Genomic DNA, 16602 nt, shown 5'->3' with positions numbered 1-16602 from the left:
AGTATGCCTAAATCCAAGCTGCTACATGTAGCACAGACATATAGGCCCTGCCCACCTGACACTTTTAGTACCACCTGATTGTCTGCTTTTGGCTCAAAATGGACTGGCTTTTGGGGGAGATCTCAGTAGGAGGGTGGGGACGGGCCTGTCTGGAGAATGTGGAGAGATTACAAGAGTCAGAGGAAGGAGGTACTGTTAAAAAAAAAAAATTCATGACACCACCTTAAACTTTTTTTTTTTGCATGTTGTTTCTCTACTACGTAAAATCTATCTTATCTTATGTATCAAGTTCCGGTATGAGGAAGGTCAAAAAACCAATTTGATATTGGAGGCCAAATTGGAGCCTTCCCTCTGAAGGTTCATTTTCAATATATTCCTGATACCTGGAGGTTACCTGGTAACAAGGCAGTGTTGTTCCAATGTGCAGCTTTTGTCACTAAAATACATAATCCTACACAATGGAAACACTGATCACCTCCCACCACACGTGGGCCAGTGATGTGGCTGACCTCAGAACTATTTCACAGAAGGGGAATACCTGAAAATTTCATAGCAATTTCGACTGACTTTTCAGAGATGTATGTCTAATGCAGATGGCGGAGATAAATACATGCTTCTCATCCTGTCCCTTTGTCAGAACTGTCTTTGTTTACTTTGTGAGTTATGATGAATCTTATATTTCAGTATATTTATTGTATTTGAATAAATTAAGGTATATTATAATTTATCTATTTAAATTGTAAGAAATTTGGGATAGGGACAACATTTTCAGTAGGTTCTGTGAACTGTCTGTACACTTTTGAGGTATCAGCTAAACAATGATGCATACATAAAATGTTTTCAGTTAGTGCCACCATGATTGTTAGTAGCTGCTGGAGTTTGGTTCTGACTTTATGCATTCATGTGTTAGTTGTGCCTACCTTTCAGGTATTGTCAGTGTCCATATGGTCATCTTATAAAACATGTAAAATAATGAAACAAAATGTCACATGTGCACCAGATGCCCTTGTGTACTGAAGTAGTGTAGAGATCCCCCAGTCAGAGACTGGGGGCCCCACATTCTCCACACCCATACCGAAAAGATGGTTCATCTCAAAGCTTATGATCTAAGTACATAATAATGCTTATAGCGCTCGTGAGTGTACTAGGTTATTTGCAGAACAAACAGGTTCTCTTCCTCAAAACGTTTATAATCTAGAACTTAGACATAAGTGAAAGTAATAAGGGAAAAAGGGAAGAGGTTAGTCTGTTTCCACAGCTCATGTCGCCACCACATTCTTCTTCCTTAGAACTTATTACCATTACAAACCTCTCCTGACACTAATTCTCCTTGCACGTGTGATCCTGGGTTTTGCCACTTGTCAGAGTTGTAGCCTATGCATCTGATGAAGTGGGTCTTTGCCCACGAAAGCTTATGTTCTAAAATATCTGTTAGTCTGTAAGGTGCCACAAGACGTCCTTATCCTATGCCTTGTGTACAGTGGGGCTCTACCTTGCTTTTAGCCGCTGGCTGCAACTCCCCGGTGTACTTCATGGGGCAGTGCACCCCTACTAGAAATTGTGGGAAAATGCAAGTTTGAGCAGTTTTGCCCCTGCTTTGGGGCACTGCACCAATGTCTGTAACCAGGGGGCCCATCTGCACTGGAGCCCTGGCCTTGCTTGTGTTTCCGGGAGTGCTGCCTGTCAGTGTAGATCCCTGTATGCATCTCTGATCAGAACAGTCGCTAAGGTTTTTAAACCAACCCCACGAGGTGCCTGCAACACTTTGAAGCCTCCACCTTCTCTCCAGGCCCGGATTCTAAGAGGCGAGCAACCGCTGCCCTTCCTCCCTTCTCCCTTCCTCCTCCCCCATCACGCTTCCTTCCTTTCATTACTAAGTCAAGGGGGCCCGCAGTGATGAGTGAGTGAGTCGATGAGTGGAGAATTTTTGAAGCCTTCTTCAACTTCCTCTGCTCAGGTCTGACTAACTCTACCGAGCAGCGCCTCTGCCTTCCCCTTCTTCCCTCCCCCAGGCGCCGCTCGCGGGAGGGGCTCTCTCCGCTCCGCCACCCCGCCTCGGCGGCCGTGTCCCCAGCGTGCAGGGGGCGGGGGTTGCCCATATTTAGAACGTTGGTGGCGTCACGCTCCATATATGGGCAGTGCCGTCAGGAGCCGGCGTTCCATTCAGATAAATTTCCTCTCAGGCGAGCGGAATCCCCTGCTGCTTCAGTGGAAATGCAACGGCGGAGGGGAGCGCGCCGCGACGGGACGCAGGGAGATTAGGGGATCCGCGGTAACCCCTCCAGTTTGCCCGTCGTTTAAGCTCCCGGCCGCTGTAGCAGAGAGGATTCTCCCCCCCCCCGCACCCCCAATTTAAGCCACGCAAAAGCGCGACCCGCTTGCAGCCTGATTCGCGGCTGGCCCCTCGTTGGCGCCGTTTGAGGAGAGCGCTGCTCAGCCCCCAGCCCCGCCGAAGGGTTGCGGCCGAAGACGGCGATGAAGGTGACGGCTCTGGAGTGCCGGCAGCTCCGGAAGCTCCTGCGGAAGGAGCCTTCCCGCTGCCTGGTGCTGGACTGCCGCCCCTACCTGTCCTACTCAGCCTCCCGGCTCCGGGGAGCGCTCAATGTCAACCTCAATTCGGTGGTGATCCGCCGGGCCCGCGGCGGCCCCGTGCCCCTGCGCTTCGTGGTGCCGGACGAGGCTGCCCGGACGCGGCTGCTCCTGCCGGGGGAAGGAGCGGTAGCGGCGCGGCTGGCGGCCGTGGTCGTCCTGGATGAAGGCACCGGGCACTGGCAGAAGCTGAAGAAAGAGAGCACTGCGCAGATCGTCCTCAACGCGCTGCTGTCCAGCCTGCCGGAGAGCGGGGCCAGGGTCTGCTTCCTGAAAGGTCAGGGCGGTGGGAAGGGGCGCCGGGAAAGCGCGGGAGGCGGACGGGTATCGGGGGGGGGGGGAGGAGAGAAAGGGGAGATCCGAGTGTACCATGGGGGAGGGGAAGCGACCCGGCTCAGTTGTGTCTCTGCTGATAAAACCAGACAAAACCAGCCAGCCAGGGCCCAGTCGCCACCCCCAGATACGCAGCGGGAAAGAGCCGTAGCCCTCCTCTGACCAGGTATAGGACCAACGTTGTACTCGGGTTCTTCCCGTACCTTGCAAGTCAAGCCCCGATAAACCCGTCAGGCCTGGCCGGTCGCACTAGACGTGAGCCGAGGAGGCTGATGAATAAGAGCAGAAGCTGAATACATTGGTGGGGGGGAGGGAAGTACAGGTGGCCTAAACAGGGATATGAATTGGAGCCATCTGGGGGGGTTAATGAGTCACACAGGTAAATGCTCTTTCCACTAAGAACAGCCTATGCACTATTTGTCACCGGTTCCTCTTCCTACCAAAAAGGGAATATTGGATTGTTCTACTTGGCAGTGTCACAGAGTGTCTGAAATCCCCTAAAATGGTGGAAATTTTCTTCCTCTCCACCAAAGGAATGGGTGTTTTTCATCTCAGTCATGCCATAAGGCCTGCTTGTAACTGAAAATCCAAGCAAACCCTTGCAGTGCTCAGCAGAGAAACACCTAAGTAATTTGGGAAGGGTGCTGTAAAGACCCCTTTGGGTTCTCTGGGGCCCACAGTGACCCCCCAGTAACCGACTCCAATGGCTGATGTCACTGATACAGTACGCCCCATGACTATTTACAGCATTTTCATTGCTGTTTTTGTTTTCTTTTTGTGTAATGTATAGGTCATAAAACAATAAAAATGAGCAATCAGCCCTTTCTTTTGTCCGCCCTGTTCACCCTTATCCTTCATCTCTGGTTGTTATTCTTTTACCCACCCAGCTCACCCTTAGCCTTCATTTCTCCTTGCAACTCTTTTGTCCTTTTTGCCCTGGCTTTTTCCTCTCCTTTTTTTCTAAAACCTGTCTGCCTGTGCTCTTCTCAAGGCTGTTGAGTGGGCAGGGAGAGCCCTCCAAGAAGAATCCATATAGAAACAAAAGCCCTGTCCCATACTTCTTTTTCAGTAATACTTGTGGCTTTTCCAGCTCTTTACACTGAAGTTTTCAACCACAACCAAAGACTTTTTATTTATCAAAAACATTAAGTGGAAGCGTAAAACAAAGAGTCCTCCATCCCTCCCAGTAAACAAATAAATGATTGCAACAGTTCTGGGAAACTGGGGCATTTGGAAAGGAGAGAAATTGTAAATCAGAGGTGGCTGTGTGAATTACACATTTGAGAAAATTGTATGACTTACAAATGTGAGAATATATATCCATTGAAGTGTAATCTTTTTAATGCACACAGAGTAATTTGATCAGTTCTTCTGTTCACGTAGTCTGACTGCAATTTGTGCATCATATAAGGAATAACACAACAGAGGGGAGTGGATCAACACAACAGAGGAGAGTAGTTATGGGAGATGCAGGTATATGATACCAGGGTACAAGGCTAAAGGAAGACCCTGCTACTTTCAGCACCTGAGATGGGAATAGTAGTAGTCTCTATATAATGTAGAGAATGGTGGAAATATGTAGTAATACCATCTTCTTCCTTTGGATAAGCTCAAAGCATATTCCAAAGGTTTAATTGAGCTTTTCAACACCTCAGTGAAGTAGAGGTTAAGTGACTTGCCCAAGATCACTCCAGAAGTTTGTGGCAACATTGGGAAAGCATAAATTCTTCTTATGCTCGGTCCTGTGTGTTAAGCATAAGGCCAGGATCGCTTGTTTGTGAAGGTACAGACTAACATGGCTGTGCCTGTGAGATCTTTTTTCCCTGTAATGCATTGATCCTCATGCTGCAGTTGTGTGGCAGGGGTTTTATTGCAATGTGTCTTCTATCAACTTGAAGTAGAAGTATTGATACTATAATGTTCCACCCCTAGCCCCCACCACCCCTGTTTTTACTTGCAGTAAACACTGTAAGCCTGAGACCCTGCAGGAACCTAAGATGCAATATGTGTCACAGCATTTAGGAAATGGTGTGATTTGAAACAAGCTATGGCGACTCAGTGGGGAAGCAGACCCTGGGAAGTCAGGGTGATTCTGGGAGATGCCGGGGGGGCTCGGGGAATAAGACTCATTTTTGAAAATCACTGATCCGAAAACAGGTGAATTTTGTGAGCTGGATCATCTGATTGTTGGAGTGGCAATTTCCTGGAAGCTGCTGCTGGTTTTAATAGGCAGACTGTCTTAAAGCCTCAATTTGTATTTCAAATTGTGTTAAAAATCATCTGACGGTACAGTGAGGACATAAACACACAAATCATAAGAGGGACAGCTCTTGAGGCTTTTCCCCCTTCATCACTGTTTACCATTTGGGGCTATGGTGTGAAGAAGGGGGCACTAGCTACAGGGAGAAAGCTTGGCTAATTGAGGCCTGACCCAGGGAATTATGATGTGAGAGAGGGACGAGTCAGAACTCGTGTCAGCTAATCACAGTCCCCTGTACAATTCTATAAGGAATTGCTTTTAGTGCCGAGTAACATCATGCATGTTTTGAGTGGTAGGTTTTTGTTTTGGTTAGGTTTTTTTTGGTTAGCTCCCTTTACTTGTTAGCTCTAGGAATGTGTCAGATCCTCCATGTGTGGAGGTACAAGTTTCTTTTTACTAGCCCTGAGGGAGAGGGGGGAGAGAGTGAGTGAGTGTGTAAGGGTCAAACAGTAAATCACTTACCACTGAGTAATAGTACAAGCTAATTATGGCAAGAATTGCGTTAGTTATTGATGAAAATAGAGAGCTGTGCTGGACTTCAATTGATGAGCAAGCTAGTATTTGCAGAAATGACCTCAAGGAAGTTAGGTTGGATGGAGAGGAGGGGGAGAGAAAGAACAGAGGCTGGAGGAGCAGATGAGAAGATGACTCATGTTAAGAATGGCCTGCAAATATCTTGATTCTCAAGGCTTGCAATTAACCATTTGCCTGCTTGCGCACACAATCTGCCCAACAGACCTGTGTGTTGAAAACAGACAGATTTTTCTTGGGTGGATTTCTATGCTTATTGAGGAGTGGAAACAGCAATAAGGGTCATAAATACAGTGGCTAAAATTCTACAAATAATTGTTCCTACTCAAGGCCAGGAGGAAGACTGGGAGACTAATCAATGTGCTGAGGGAGTTTGAAGCAAAGTACGGTAGTGAGCAAGTCTGAGGTCTTGAAAACTAGAAATAAAACTATTTGCTCTGGATGTTATTAGCCCCTTTGAAGATTAGCCCCTTTGAAGTCCTGTGTTTTATTTATTTATTTAATTGACCTAGTTACTTGAACTGCACTGCACGGTATAGTTCTGAATTATGAATGGATGGAATTTTTATTCTTCTAAGGCCTGATCTAAAGCCCATGGAAGTAAATAGAAAAAACACTACAACTCCAGCACTCTTGTTATTAAGAGCAGCATAAATTTTGGCATACCTATCTCTCAGACATTGCATGTTCTCAAATACTGCATGTGTGTATTATTAATAAACCTGAGACAGATTAAATGTCGGCATGACTATATCTTTATTTGAGTAATGAATTCATAAAGCTTTCTTATGCACTTATTCCAGATTTCAGCACTTCCATTGTTTTGAGGACTCCCATTAATATAGTACTCTGCATCCGTGGTGATGTAGTACAGTAGAATTAAACATAGTAGAGTATCACAAAAACCAAGCAGTCCTGTAGCACCGTGAAGACTAACAATTTTATTTATTAAATAATAATAATTAAAAATGTTAGTTTTTAAGGTGCTACAGGACTGCTTTTTTTGTGAAGCTACAGACTAATAGTTGGCAACCTATTTGATACTGTAGTACAGTACTATTAATCTGGTTCTAAGTCAGCTAAGCATATCTTGCATTTATTTGATCTAGAGGCCTTATTTACTTAAGGGCCATATCCCTAAGGATTTTTAAATTTACTGTTAATACGTCCTTTTTTCTTTAACTGGAAACTCACTAAAAGGTGCAATTAATAAAGTACAAAATGGCTTTTAAGTGGTTTCTGTTCATATGTGGTTCACATTCATGCTTGAAAGTGATGCACAGGATATTCATGGTGGTGAAAGAGATGTCAGTTTAGCTGATGACAAACTCTTGGTACAGTGTAATGATGGGACTAATTCCTTTTCATTAGCAATGCAGCAAATGTAACACTGTACTTAATGGTACAGAATAGCTCATATGGGGCTATCCAACTGTCAAAGCCTATCACAGGATTTCAGTGAGTTTTATGGATCTTATTTAATGGATCGATTTCATTCAAAACATCTTCATTAACTTGCAGTCCCTTGTGATTGTACAATTCATCATCCCACTGCAAACACCAACTTATGCGCTTTTATTTATATAAAAATGCAAATACACAGAATTTTTGTCCCAATGCATAGGGTGATAATTGAGGATGAAAAAGCGTAAATAGCATTCTTTTCTGTATCAAGAGCTAGAAATTATGATCATTTTCAAAATACATTAAATAAATGTTTAGTCCTCATGAAGTTAATATTTGCCAGATCCAACAGATTTATATTCACAAACAGTTTTAATTTGTACCCAGGGATAGTTCAGTGGTTTGAGCATTGGTCTGCTAAACCCAAGGTTATGAGTACAATCCTTGAGGGGGCCATTTAGGGATTGGGGGCAAATGGATTAAAAAAATAAAATAAGGGATGGTGCTTGGTCCTGCCAAGAGGGCAGGGGACTGGACTCAATGACCTCCCAAGGTCCCTTCTAGTTCTATGCGATGTGTATCCGCTTTTTAGCAAGTTAATAATTGTTAACTGTAGCACAGCTTTTCTTTGGAGCACAAAGCCTTTTTAAACAAACACTTTGAATGGAACTTTCTTTGTTAATCAGCACCCTTTGGGACTGGTCATTTACTAGGCAGTAGCCTTGATTTATTGGAAGCTCCGAAACTTAACAGCTGAGCCAGCTTAGTTAACTAAATGTTCAGAAACCTGAAAATTCATATTTCTTTATCTGCTTTTTGTCTAGGGGGATATGAAACCTTTTACTCTCAATATCCTGAGTGCTGTGTAGATGTAAAACCCATTTCTTCAGAGAGAAACGAAATTGAGAGAAACATCAACAGCCACTGTGAGAAGCAGAGCACCACCCACAAACCGGCTTATGATCAGGTATGTGCAGGCGAAGATGTGAATAATTCTTCCTCTGCCCTCCCCTACACAGATGTTTTCCAGGGCTTCCTGTTATAATTGACTGTTGACTCTGTTATTTTCATCTGGAGCTTCAATTAAGCTGTCAAAGAATGGGTCTGTGGTTTTTCCTGTTTTCACGGGGTCTTAAAGTGCTGAAGAGTTGACTAGGATTGGAGCCAGCAAACAACCACTTAACAGAGCAAACACATTCACAGCGATCTGGTAAATGCTCTAGGGGATGAGAAACAGGGATAAGGGGAACTTAGAAAGGTTGTGCTTCTGAGCTTCAGATTAGTTGTAGGTTATTTCTTTGGCACTTAAGCAATCCTGTGTCCTCTCTTTGCAAGTCTTACTTCCATCTCATGGGGTAAAAACTTCCCCAAAATTTACAATCTAACTACTTCTAAAATAAGCAATATATAAAATGTGTGCTACATAATATTTTCATAGACACCACCCCTGCTACCATTGATTTAAGTGGTACAGGACTGAGCCCACAGAGAGCTTTTACTTATCCCCAAAATAGGGGAAAAAGAAATACACTCTGTGGTATTTAAATTTCAGATGTGCAAGATGGTCTTTGTGGTATCTTGGGACAATATTTGTATGTGTCTTATTTACCCCAACCCTTACTGAAAAGCAATCAAGTCTTGATCTGAGAAACTGTGTCCATTCCTCTGGAAGTACTTCCAGCCTAAGGATCGTGATTCCTTTTGAATTCAAGTCCCTAAATAAATGATAGTTGCATCTGTTGTAGATCTGCCTTTTGAAATGTCTGCATACCACCTCTGTGCAAACAGACCCAAGTCCTAAGATAGGCTATAAAAAAGCTGTTGCAGTTTGCATCAGCAATGCACATGTCCAATAAAGAGCCCTTCCAAATACTGCTCGGTTGTGCCATGTACTAGTGTTTTGAAAACATGGGAAAAACCGTTAACCAACATAGCTAGCTCAAATATTGTATTTTGTTGACTTTCTCATTACACTAGCAGGTACATCACAATTAGCAAAAGGAGACTTTCCTTTTCAAAATCTTTGGGGACAGGAAAGAACGGCCACATGTATTATCAGCCATTAAAGCACTTAAGCATTGATCTACCTTTGATCACCAATGCTTCTCTGTCCCCTGTGTCAGTGGTTCTCAACCGAGGGTACATGTACCCCTCCCCCTGCAAATACACAGAACTCTTGCATGGGATACATCAACTCATCTAGATATTTGCCAATTTTATAACAGGCTACATAAAAAGCGGTAGCAGAGTCAATACAAACTAAAATTTCATAGAGGTAATGACTTTTTTTACTGCTCTCTATGGTATACACTGAAATGCAAGTTCAGTATTCATAGTCCTGTTGCTTTATTTTATAATTATATGGTACAAATTGGAAAATTTGCAAGTTTTCAGTGACAGAGTGCTGTGACACTTCTTGGTATTTTTGTGATTTTTGTAAGCAAGTAATTTTTAAGTGACGGAAAACTTGGGGCTGTGCAAGACAAATTGGACACCTGAAAAAGGTTAAACTATCATGAAAGAAGTTGAAAGCCACCGCCCTGTGTGACACACAAGGAACCACTACTGCTATCGACAACAGATATATGCTAATTTTAAGAGGGAACAGTGTGACTGCCATGCACTTCATTGGATCAGGCCCTTGAGCAGCCCGGTAGAAATTAGAATGGGAAAGTTTGGGTTCTGGGAAGAGTATATTTAGAAGATCAATGTCTCCCTGATGAGGACAAACAGAGTAGATACTTCCTTGTGGGATTTCACCTACAAATGCACCCAGGGAAACACTTCTGTCAGTCTAGGTGCAAGGTGGTTTTATTGAGTAGCATTCTGTTTCTTGAACCTGGTGGCTGGTTTTGTCCTGAGCAGGCTGAGAATGTTCATTCCTTTTTACGCCTGAACAGAACCTTAATAAAAGGTGTTTTCTTGGATGGCATCTCTAAGTGACTTGCAAAGGGAAAGCACTTAGATTCCAGCTGCTTTCCCAGCATGTGCTGAATAACATAGCATTACTAAGGAAGGTATTCAGCATAGTGCAAATGAAGGCTGTGGCAATTAGTCTGGGGAAGTTACCTGCTGAATCCACTCACTTTCAAATGCTTCTCTGTCAGCCTCTGCTTGGGGTTTTTTCCCTTCCTTCCTCCATTTAGTCTCCACTTGTTTCACTGGTAGAAGGAACAGAGATGACGTTCCTGGTGGCCAAGAGTTGTGGGTGCCCTAGAGCAGCAGGAGAGAGGAAGTGGTGGATATGAAGTGGCCAAATTCTGTGCCTCCATCTTACTGCTGTTGTTGGCATGCAGGAAATGGAGGCACCTAAGCAAAGCTTTGTCACTGGAGGTCGGGGAAGGCTCTGCAAACAGACACCAGCTGTCACTCTGCAAGTTTTTCTTAGGTGTGGGTGGAAAAGATGCTTTATGCTTAAATCGATTTGTTTTCAGGTTTGCTTTCAAAGCAGCCATACAATAATCACACAGATATCTAGGGATCAGGAAGGTATGGGTTGAATGGGAGGTTGTTGGGGTGTTTTGTTACAAATGGGCACTGTGAGGTTTCTTGTTAACATTTTTTGCGTGGGTTCCAAGCCCTGCAGGGAAAGCACTGACTGGCTTTCTGTGTTCACCTTTTGTGCACTTCTTTGAAATTGCACCCTTTTGTTTCCACAAAATCACCAGGGCAATTAGCTTCACATCTGAAAGCACTTTGGGCGGGTTCTAAGGGGAAGCAGGAAACATCATGCGTGTGAGTGGGCTGGAATTGATGTCGGACCTTACAGATGTGGACAAGAAAATGAAAACCTTTTTCTGTGTGGGCTCTGCCATTGCAATGATTCACTGGCCAGGATCGAAAACCATCAGACAGGGAGTCAGCACCCAGAATGGCTCTGTTGATGTTCTTCTGTTCAATGACCGCCAGAACTTAAGACAATTCATTTTGAGTGGGGAAGAAGAAAGGAAAGTAACATATTTTTTATCTCTTATCTTCCAGGGTGGTCCAGTTGAAATCCTGCCTTTCCTTTACCTTGGCAGTGCCTACCATGCTTCCAGATGTGAGTTCCTCGCCAACCTGCACATCACAGCCTTGCTCAACGTCTCCAGGAGAAGTTCAGAGTCCTTTAAAGAGCAGTATTGTTACAAGTGGATCCCAGTAGAAGACAATCACATGGCAGACATCAGTTCTCACTTCCAGGAAGCCATAGATTTCATTGGTAGGTAAAGCTTTGCTTCACTATCATTTTTTAGAAAATAAGTCACTGAATTTTTAAAAATCTGGAATATTCTGTACTACTTTTAGCATCTTTCAGCCAAGGAACTCAAACTGCTTTTCAATCACAAAAGCCCCATGATACGGTTAAGTATTGTACTGATTTCACATGTGGGCAAATTGAAGTATGGAGGTGCTAAAGTTTAAGGTTTCATGGTAAATTGATGATAAAGTTAGGAATAAACCCCAGCAATTGATTGTCTTTTCTTTTCCAAATGACTAACTTATGTACCTAAAAACTAGATCTATGTCTAGATCTATGCCTGAATATGAAAATCACTCATTAAGTACTAAATCTAGTTCTGTTTTGAAATCCATATGGAATTAGCATACAAATTAACTTGTGAAAGGAAAAGTTCATTTAACTGTTATTTCCTATAAATGAGATTTCAGTTTGAAAGTGGCTCTTTCAGCTAAATGTGGCAACTCATTTACGTACATTCCCAGAAACGCAAATTATTTTCATGCATTCCCAGATGTCATTGCAAATACCCAAGTTTAATTGTAATCCTGTATAAAATTAAACAGGTATGTTTACTCACCATAAGAGCAATTTAAGGCAGGCAAATAAGGAAAATGTGGACCGAGAGCTCAGTTTCTTCCTGAATCTCTTTTTTCCAGATTTGTGGTGAGAGCAGAATTTAAATCTTTGATATGTGAAAACATTTGGTCAGTTTAATAATCTAAGTTGTGGGAGGAGGGGGGAGGTGTTAGAAATTCACACTCCTGAGAAGTGTCATTAAGCCTACCTAAGTCCCAGTACAGACAGTGCTAGGCTGACAGGTCAATGAAAGAATTCTTTCATGTGCTGCCTTTCAGGGAGGTAGATTACCTATGCTAGCATCTACACACTAATGTGCTGCAGCTGTATGGGCATACCTGTGCTGCTGTAGCATGTTATATGCAGACAAGTGCTTAGTAACTTAGGGCATGCCTATGCTGGGCTAAAAGAACTGTGGCCCAACCTCATTTGATGTAGGTCAGCTGATCAGAGCTGTCTGTGTTTGGACTGCAAAGGTAAAACTTGCTGTGCTGACTTTTGGACTCAGGCCGGGGCCTGAGTTCTGGGATTCTGTGAAGAGGGTGCGTGTCTACACAGCATTTTTCTGCGTTGACTGTGAGCCCAAGTCAATTGACCGAGGCCAGCCAAGGATAGAGGTGGATGTATCCTGAACTTTTGCTTTTAAGTCACCTTATCTTGTGTAATATCGGGAGGCCTTCTGAAAGATCTAGACCTCACTTCTCACTCCCAGGACATTGGCTAGACCTAAGAATAGAGTTCATGGCATGGCAATGAATTGTGTGCAGCACTACAAAAAGAAGGCACAATGTACTTGTGCTGTTGATTATCATAAAAGGGTGGCTATCAGTTACATTGGAAAGGAGAACAGGAACCATGAAGTTAATTATGAGGAGTCCTGTGGCATCTTAAAGATTAACAGCTTCATTTGGGCATAAGCTTTAGTGAGTAAAACGCACTTTCTCAGATACATTCACTGAAAGTGCTACAGGACTGCTTTTTCGTTTTGTGAGGATACAGACTAACATGGCTACCTCTCTGTGACTATTCGTTGACTGTGTTAGGGTTATGAAGTGGGTTTTACCCATCATTGTTTTTGCGGCTAAACTAACACGGTTACCCTTCTGAGATTTGTCACAAAATTAATTATGGAGTCTCTCTCTCTGCTTGCCCATTGCTGGCTATTTAGTTCAGTCAGTCCAATTCAGCTGACTCTTAAAAACTCAAGCATAGCTTGCAGGTTGTAACATACATTTCTAGCCTCTAATTGCTTTCTGGTGATGATGACTTAACGGGGCTTTTTGTATTTCGAAGGGGAATTCCAGTACCCCACAATCAATAGGGAGGTTTTTTTTTTATTATTTTTCCCCTTCTGGTAGAAGTTTGAGTCACTCAGAACTCTCCAAGCACTTTGGGGGTGGTTTAACTGTTGGTTTTCCTTTTTATTTCTAACACTGTGGGCTCTGTAGATTTCAGTGGTGGTTCCAGTGCATGTACTTATTTTGTACAATGACTAAATTTAAATGACTGCTGCGGATTTGGTCCTTCACCAGATAACAAGGGGAAAGGAAAATGACAATGTGTTCAGCTTTTTATGTTGTTTCAGGGCCTTGTACAAAGCACACACTCGCGTTCCACTTCTCGTTAAAGTGGAACTCGGGAACATAATTCTCTAGCCAGCTTGACCAAGGATTTCTATTTTCAAACTAGATTTTTATGGAAGGAGCTTATTTTAAATATTTTCTTAAATCTAATAACAATAATTGTGTTGGGTGAGTAACCTCAGTGCCTCCTGATGTGGAAAATGGTAGTTTTCACAAGCTATTTATATCCTGACTTGAATCCAAGTATCCTTTAACTGGTCTATAATTAGAGACTTTATACTGTTTGTTGTGCACTCTGTGGTGGAAGCCTCAGGACTCAAGTGTTGCAGTCCTACACAACTGTGAGTGTGTGTGTGGTAGAGAGGAAAATGTACCAAAAAGGCCCAGAGCAGGCACAGAGGTGGCATTCTCATTGGCTAAGAGTTTGTCTCAGCGGCGGTGAGAAACCATGCTGTAACACAGCAGTGACGCGGCCCTGTTGTACAGGAGTTCTGCCCAGCCAGCAAAGAGTTGCATTCTGTTCTAAGTCTTCTACCACACCTCTCGTTGGGTGTTATAACAATCAATTTTGCTATGTGAATGAACGTTCAATTGTGTATCTTCTGCCCACTGTGCTCAGCAGCTCACTGTGAGACATTCAAAGGTGGTTAAGATACTTACACAATGCAAACCCATGATTTTGTCTTCCAATTTGGGAACCATTTTAAGAGGGTTTGTAGGTTGGTGCTTTGGGGTAGTTCTGCAGTAGGGTAAAATGAAGGCAAATAAGTACAATGTTGTCTCACAGAACCAATGTGGGGTTCAAGTTCATCCTGAAAAATACTAGTTGCCCAAGTGCACTTATCCAGGCAAACTCAATTCTGAAATCCTAGCCCAAGTGAAAGGTCTACTGAGCATGACTGCAGCTTTGTTTGAGTTTGGGTGGCAGAACTGGGCCCATGCATTGATGACTTTGAGCACTGACAATGAAAACATTAGGTGGAAGGGCAGCATCTCACAAATGCCTGATGAGTAGCAAACTCTGTGCCACAAAGCTGAACATTCTTCAACAAAGGGACAAATGTTATACAGACACCAATCTACATTTTACTCAGACCCATCTCCACTTCTTGCTTAATCTCTGCTGCTTGATCATGAATTATTTTTGTATCAAATAAGACGAGGACTCGCTCTCCTCATGGATGACTGGACATGTGGCTACTTCTAGATGATGCATTTTGTTTTCATGGTCACTTGAAATGGATATTTTAGCATTCTTCCTGTTCTTAATGAGAACTGACGTCTGTAATGAATTATTTCTTTCCAGACTGCGTGAGGCGAGCTGGAGGCAAAATCCTGGTGCACTGTGAAGCCGGAATTTCACGCTCCCCCACCATCTGCATGGCTTATCTCATGAAAACGAAAAAGTTCCGCCTGGAGGAGGCATTTGATTACATCAAACAACGTAGGAGTCTGATCTCACCAAACTTTGGTTTCATGGGCCAATTACTACAGTATGAGTCAGAGATCCTGTCTTCCACTCCTAGCCCCCCCGTTGCCTCATGCAAAAGGGAAGCTGTGTCTTTTTTTGCAGAAGAACTGACTTTAAGCAAAAACTTTGAAGGCTCGTGTTTCAAATTTCCTACCTCAGTCTTGAGTTCTGTGCCCATTCATTCTCCTGTTCATCAGCTAAAACTTAGTCCTATTACTGCATCTACATCATGCTAAATCCCACTGGACATTAGAGATCAATCGTTCCTTTGGTACCAACTGTGATTCCAATAAGAACATTTCATGAACGTGCAATACAGAAGGCCTCACTCATTTATTCCAAAATGGAATAGTCCTAGTGGGTGTAACTTGTGTATGTGGACCCTGATTACAGAGAAAAGTAAGATACAGAGGGCTGGCTTTCCAGACATTTAATGCCCTCTTTAAAACAAACAAACCCATATGCTTTTGTAAGTTTTTAAAAGAGTGCAACCACTACTGTACTTCCAGATCCCTGTGGAACAATGGAGCCCTTTCCAAGGTTTGTAACAGCCTTTTAAGCAATAACAACTATCCGGAAAGAGCAAGTCAAACGAAAAGCACAATGTTTGAAATCGCAGGGAGGGTGAGCACTCGAAATGTTTGTTTTGCTTTTTTCCTTGTTGGTTTTATGTGGCAGGGGATTAAGCTGATCTGAAGCTGGGGTTAGGAAGAAACTTCCCTTTGTGGTTTTATTGCTGCAGCATCCGGGGCATTAGAGGGGTTTTCACCTTTCTCGGAAGCACCAGGCATTGGCCACTCTCTGCAACTATATACTGGATTAGATGGACCATTGATCTATTTAGGTGTGTCATTTCCTGTGTGTCCGCATTTGCCTTGGTACTGCATGTGGGTTTACCTAACACAGAGAACCAGGGACTTTAAATGAAGTGATCCTGCTAAGTTACTGTCTCCTCTGTTATTTAAAAACTGCCCTGTAATACTTGAACATCCTTCATTAAGTTACTCTTTCATCCATTGAAACAGTAATTGATGGAATTTAGATGTCTGTGCCCCATCCTACCCCCTTCAGTGTGTTACTGGTTCATACTATGTGCAGAAAAATGGTCTTGTTCAGTGTTCCATGACTTGCTGTCATATATATGGTCACTTCCATCTAATGTTTCTTCTGGTAAAGTTGTTTCTCACAAGGGGATGGACTGTCTTTTCTGTGTTGAGTGTCTGTGTCTGCAGGGAGTTAAGTATGTGCTGCTGCTTTGTCTGTTGACCTTTTTCAATTGTTGTTGTTTTTTTTATATGGGAAATAGCAATAATTTCCTGAAGAGCTTGTGAATGTGAAAGAAAAACTGAAATGTTTTTATGGTGTGTCAAATAAAATTTCAAAAACCATTGAAAAGTTCTGCTTGCTTTACTCGCAACAAATCCATTAGGCTCATGAAAAAAGCTTGCACCACCAAGCGTAGTGAAAACAACCTTAAGCAGGGTCCTAGAAATCCCAAAAGGTATGCATTGAAAAGGGAGGGCAAAAGCAACTGGGCTACATGCAGAAGGCCCCCAAAATATTTTTTAAAAGACTGAACCACAAACAGGGTGGTTTATTTCTCAAGGGGGTTTGTGGAAATGCTCCTGACGGG

The 16602-nt window shown here is 43.1% G+C and overlaps 1 protein-coding gene across 1 annotated transcript; it reads left to right on the top strand.

Moving 5' to 3' along the window:
• The first annotated feature begins 2215 nt into the window (after positions 1-2215).
• DUSP5 (dual specificity phosphatase 5) lies at positions 2216-16351 on the top strand. Its single transcript, XM_074999872.1, has 4 exons — positions 2216-2866; positions 7942-8084; positions 11099-11318; positions 14805-16351. Exons 1-4 carry the CDS (start codon positions 2476-2478, stop codon positions 15203-15205), a joined length of 1155 nt encoding a protein of 384 aa, XP_074855973.1. The 5' UTR covers positions 2216-2475; the 3' UTR covers positions 15206-16351.
• Positions 16352-16602: the final 251 nt, after the last annotated feature.

Source organism: Carettochelys insculpta, chromosome 7 (genome assembly GCF_033958435.1).
Source record: "Carettochelys insculpta isolate YL-2023 chromosome 7, ASM3395843v1, whole genome shotgun sequence".
In the NCBI taxonomy this organism is placed as follows: Eukaryota; Metazoa; Chordata; order Testudines; family Carettochelyidae; genus Carettochelys; species Carettochelys insculpta.
Note: the sequence above shows the minus strand (reverse complement) of the source record. Positions and strands in the feature narration are given on the sequence as shown.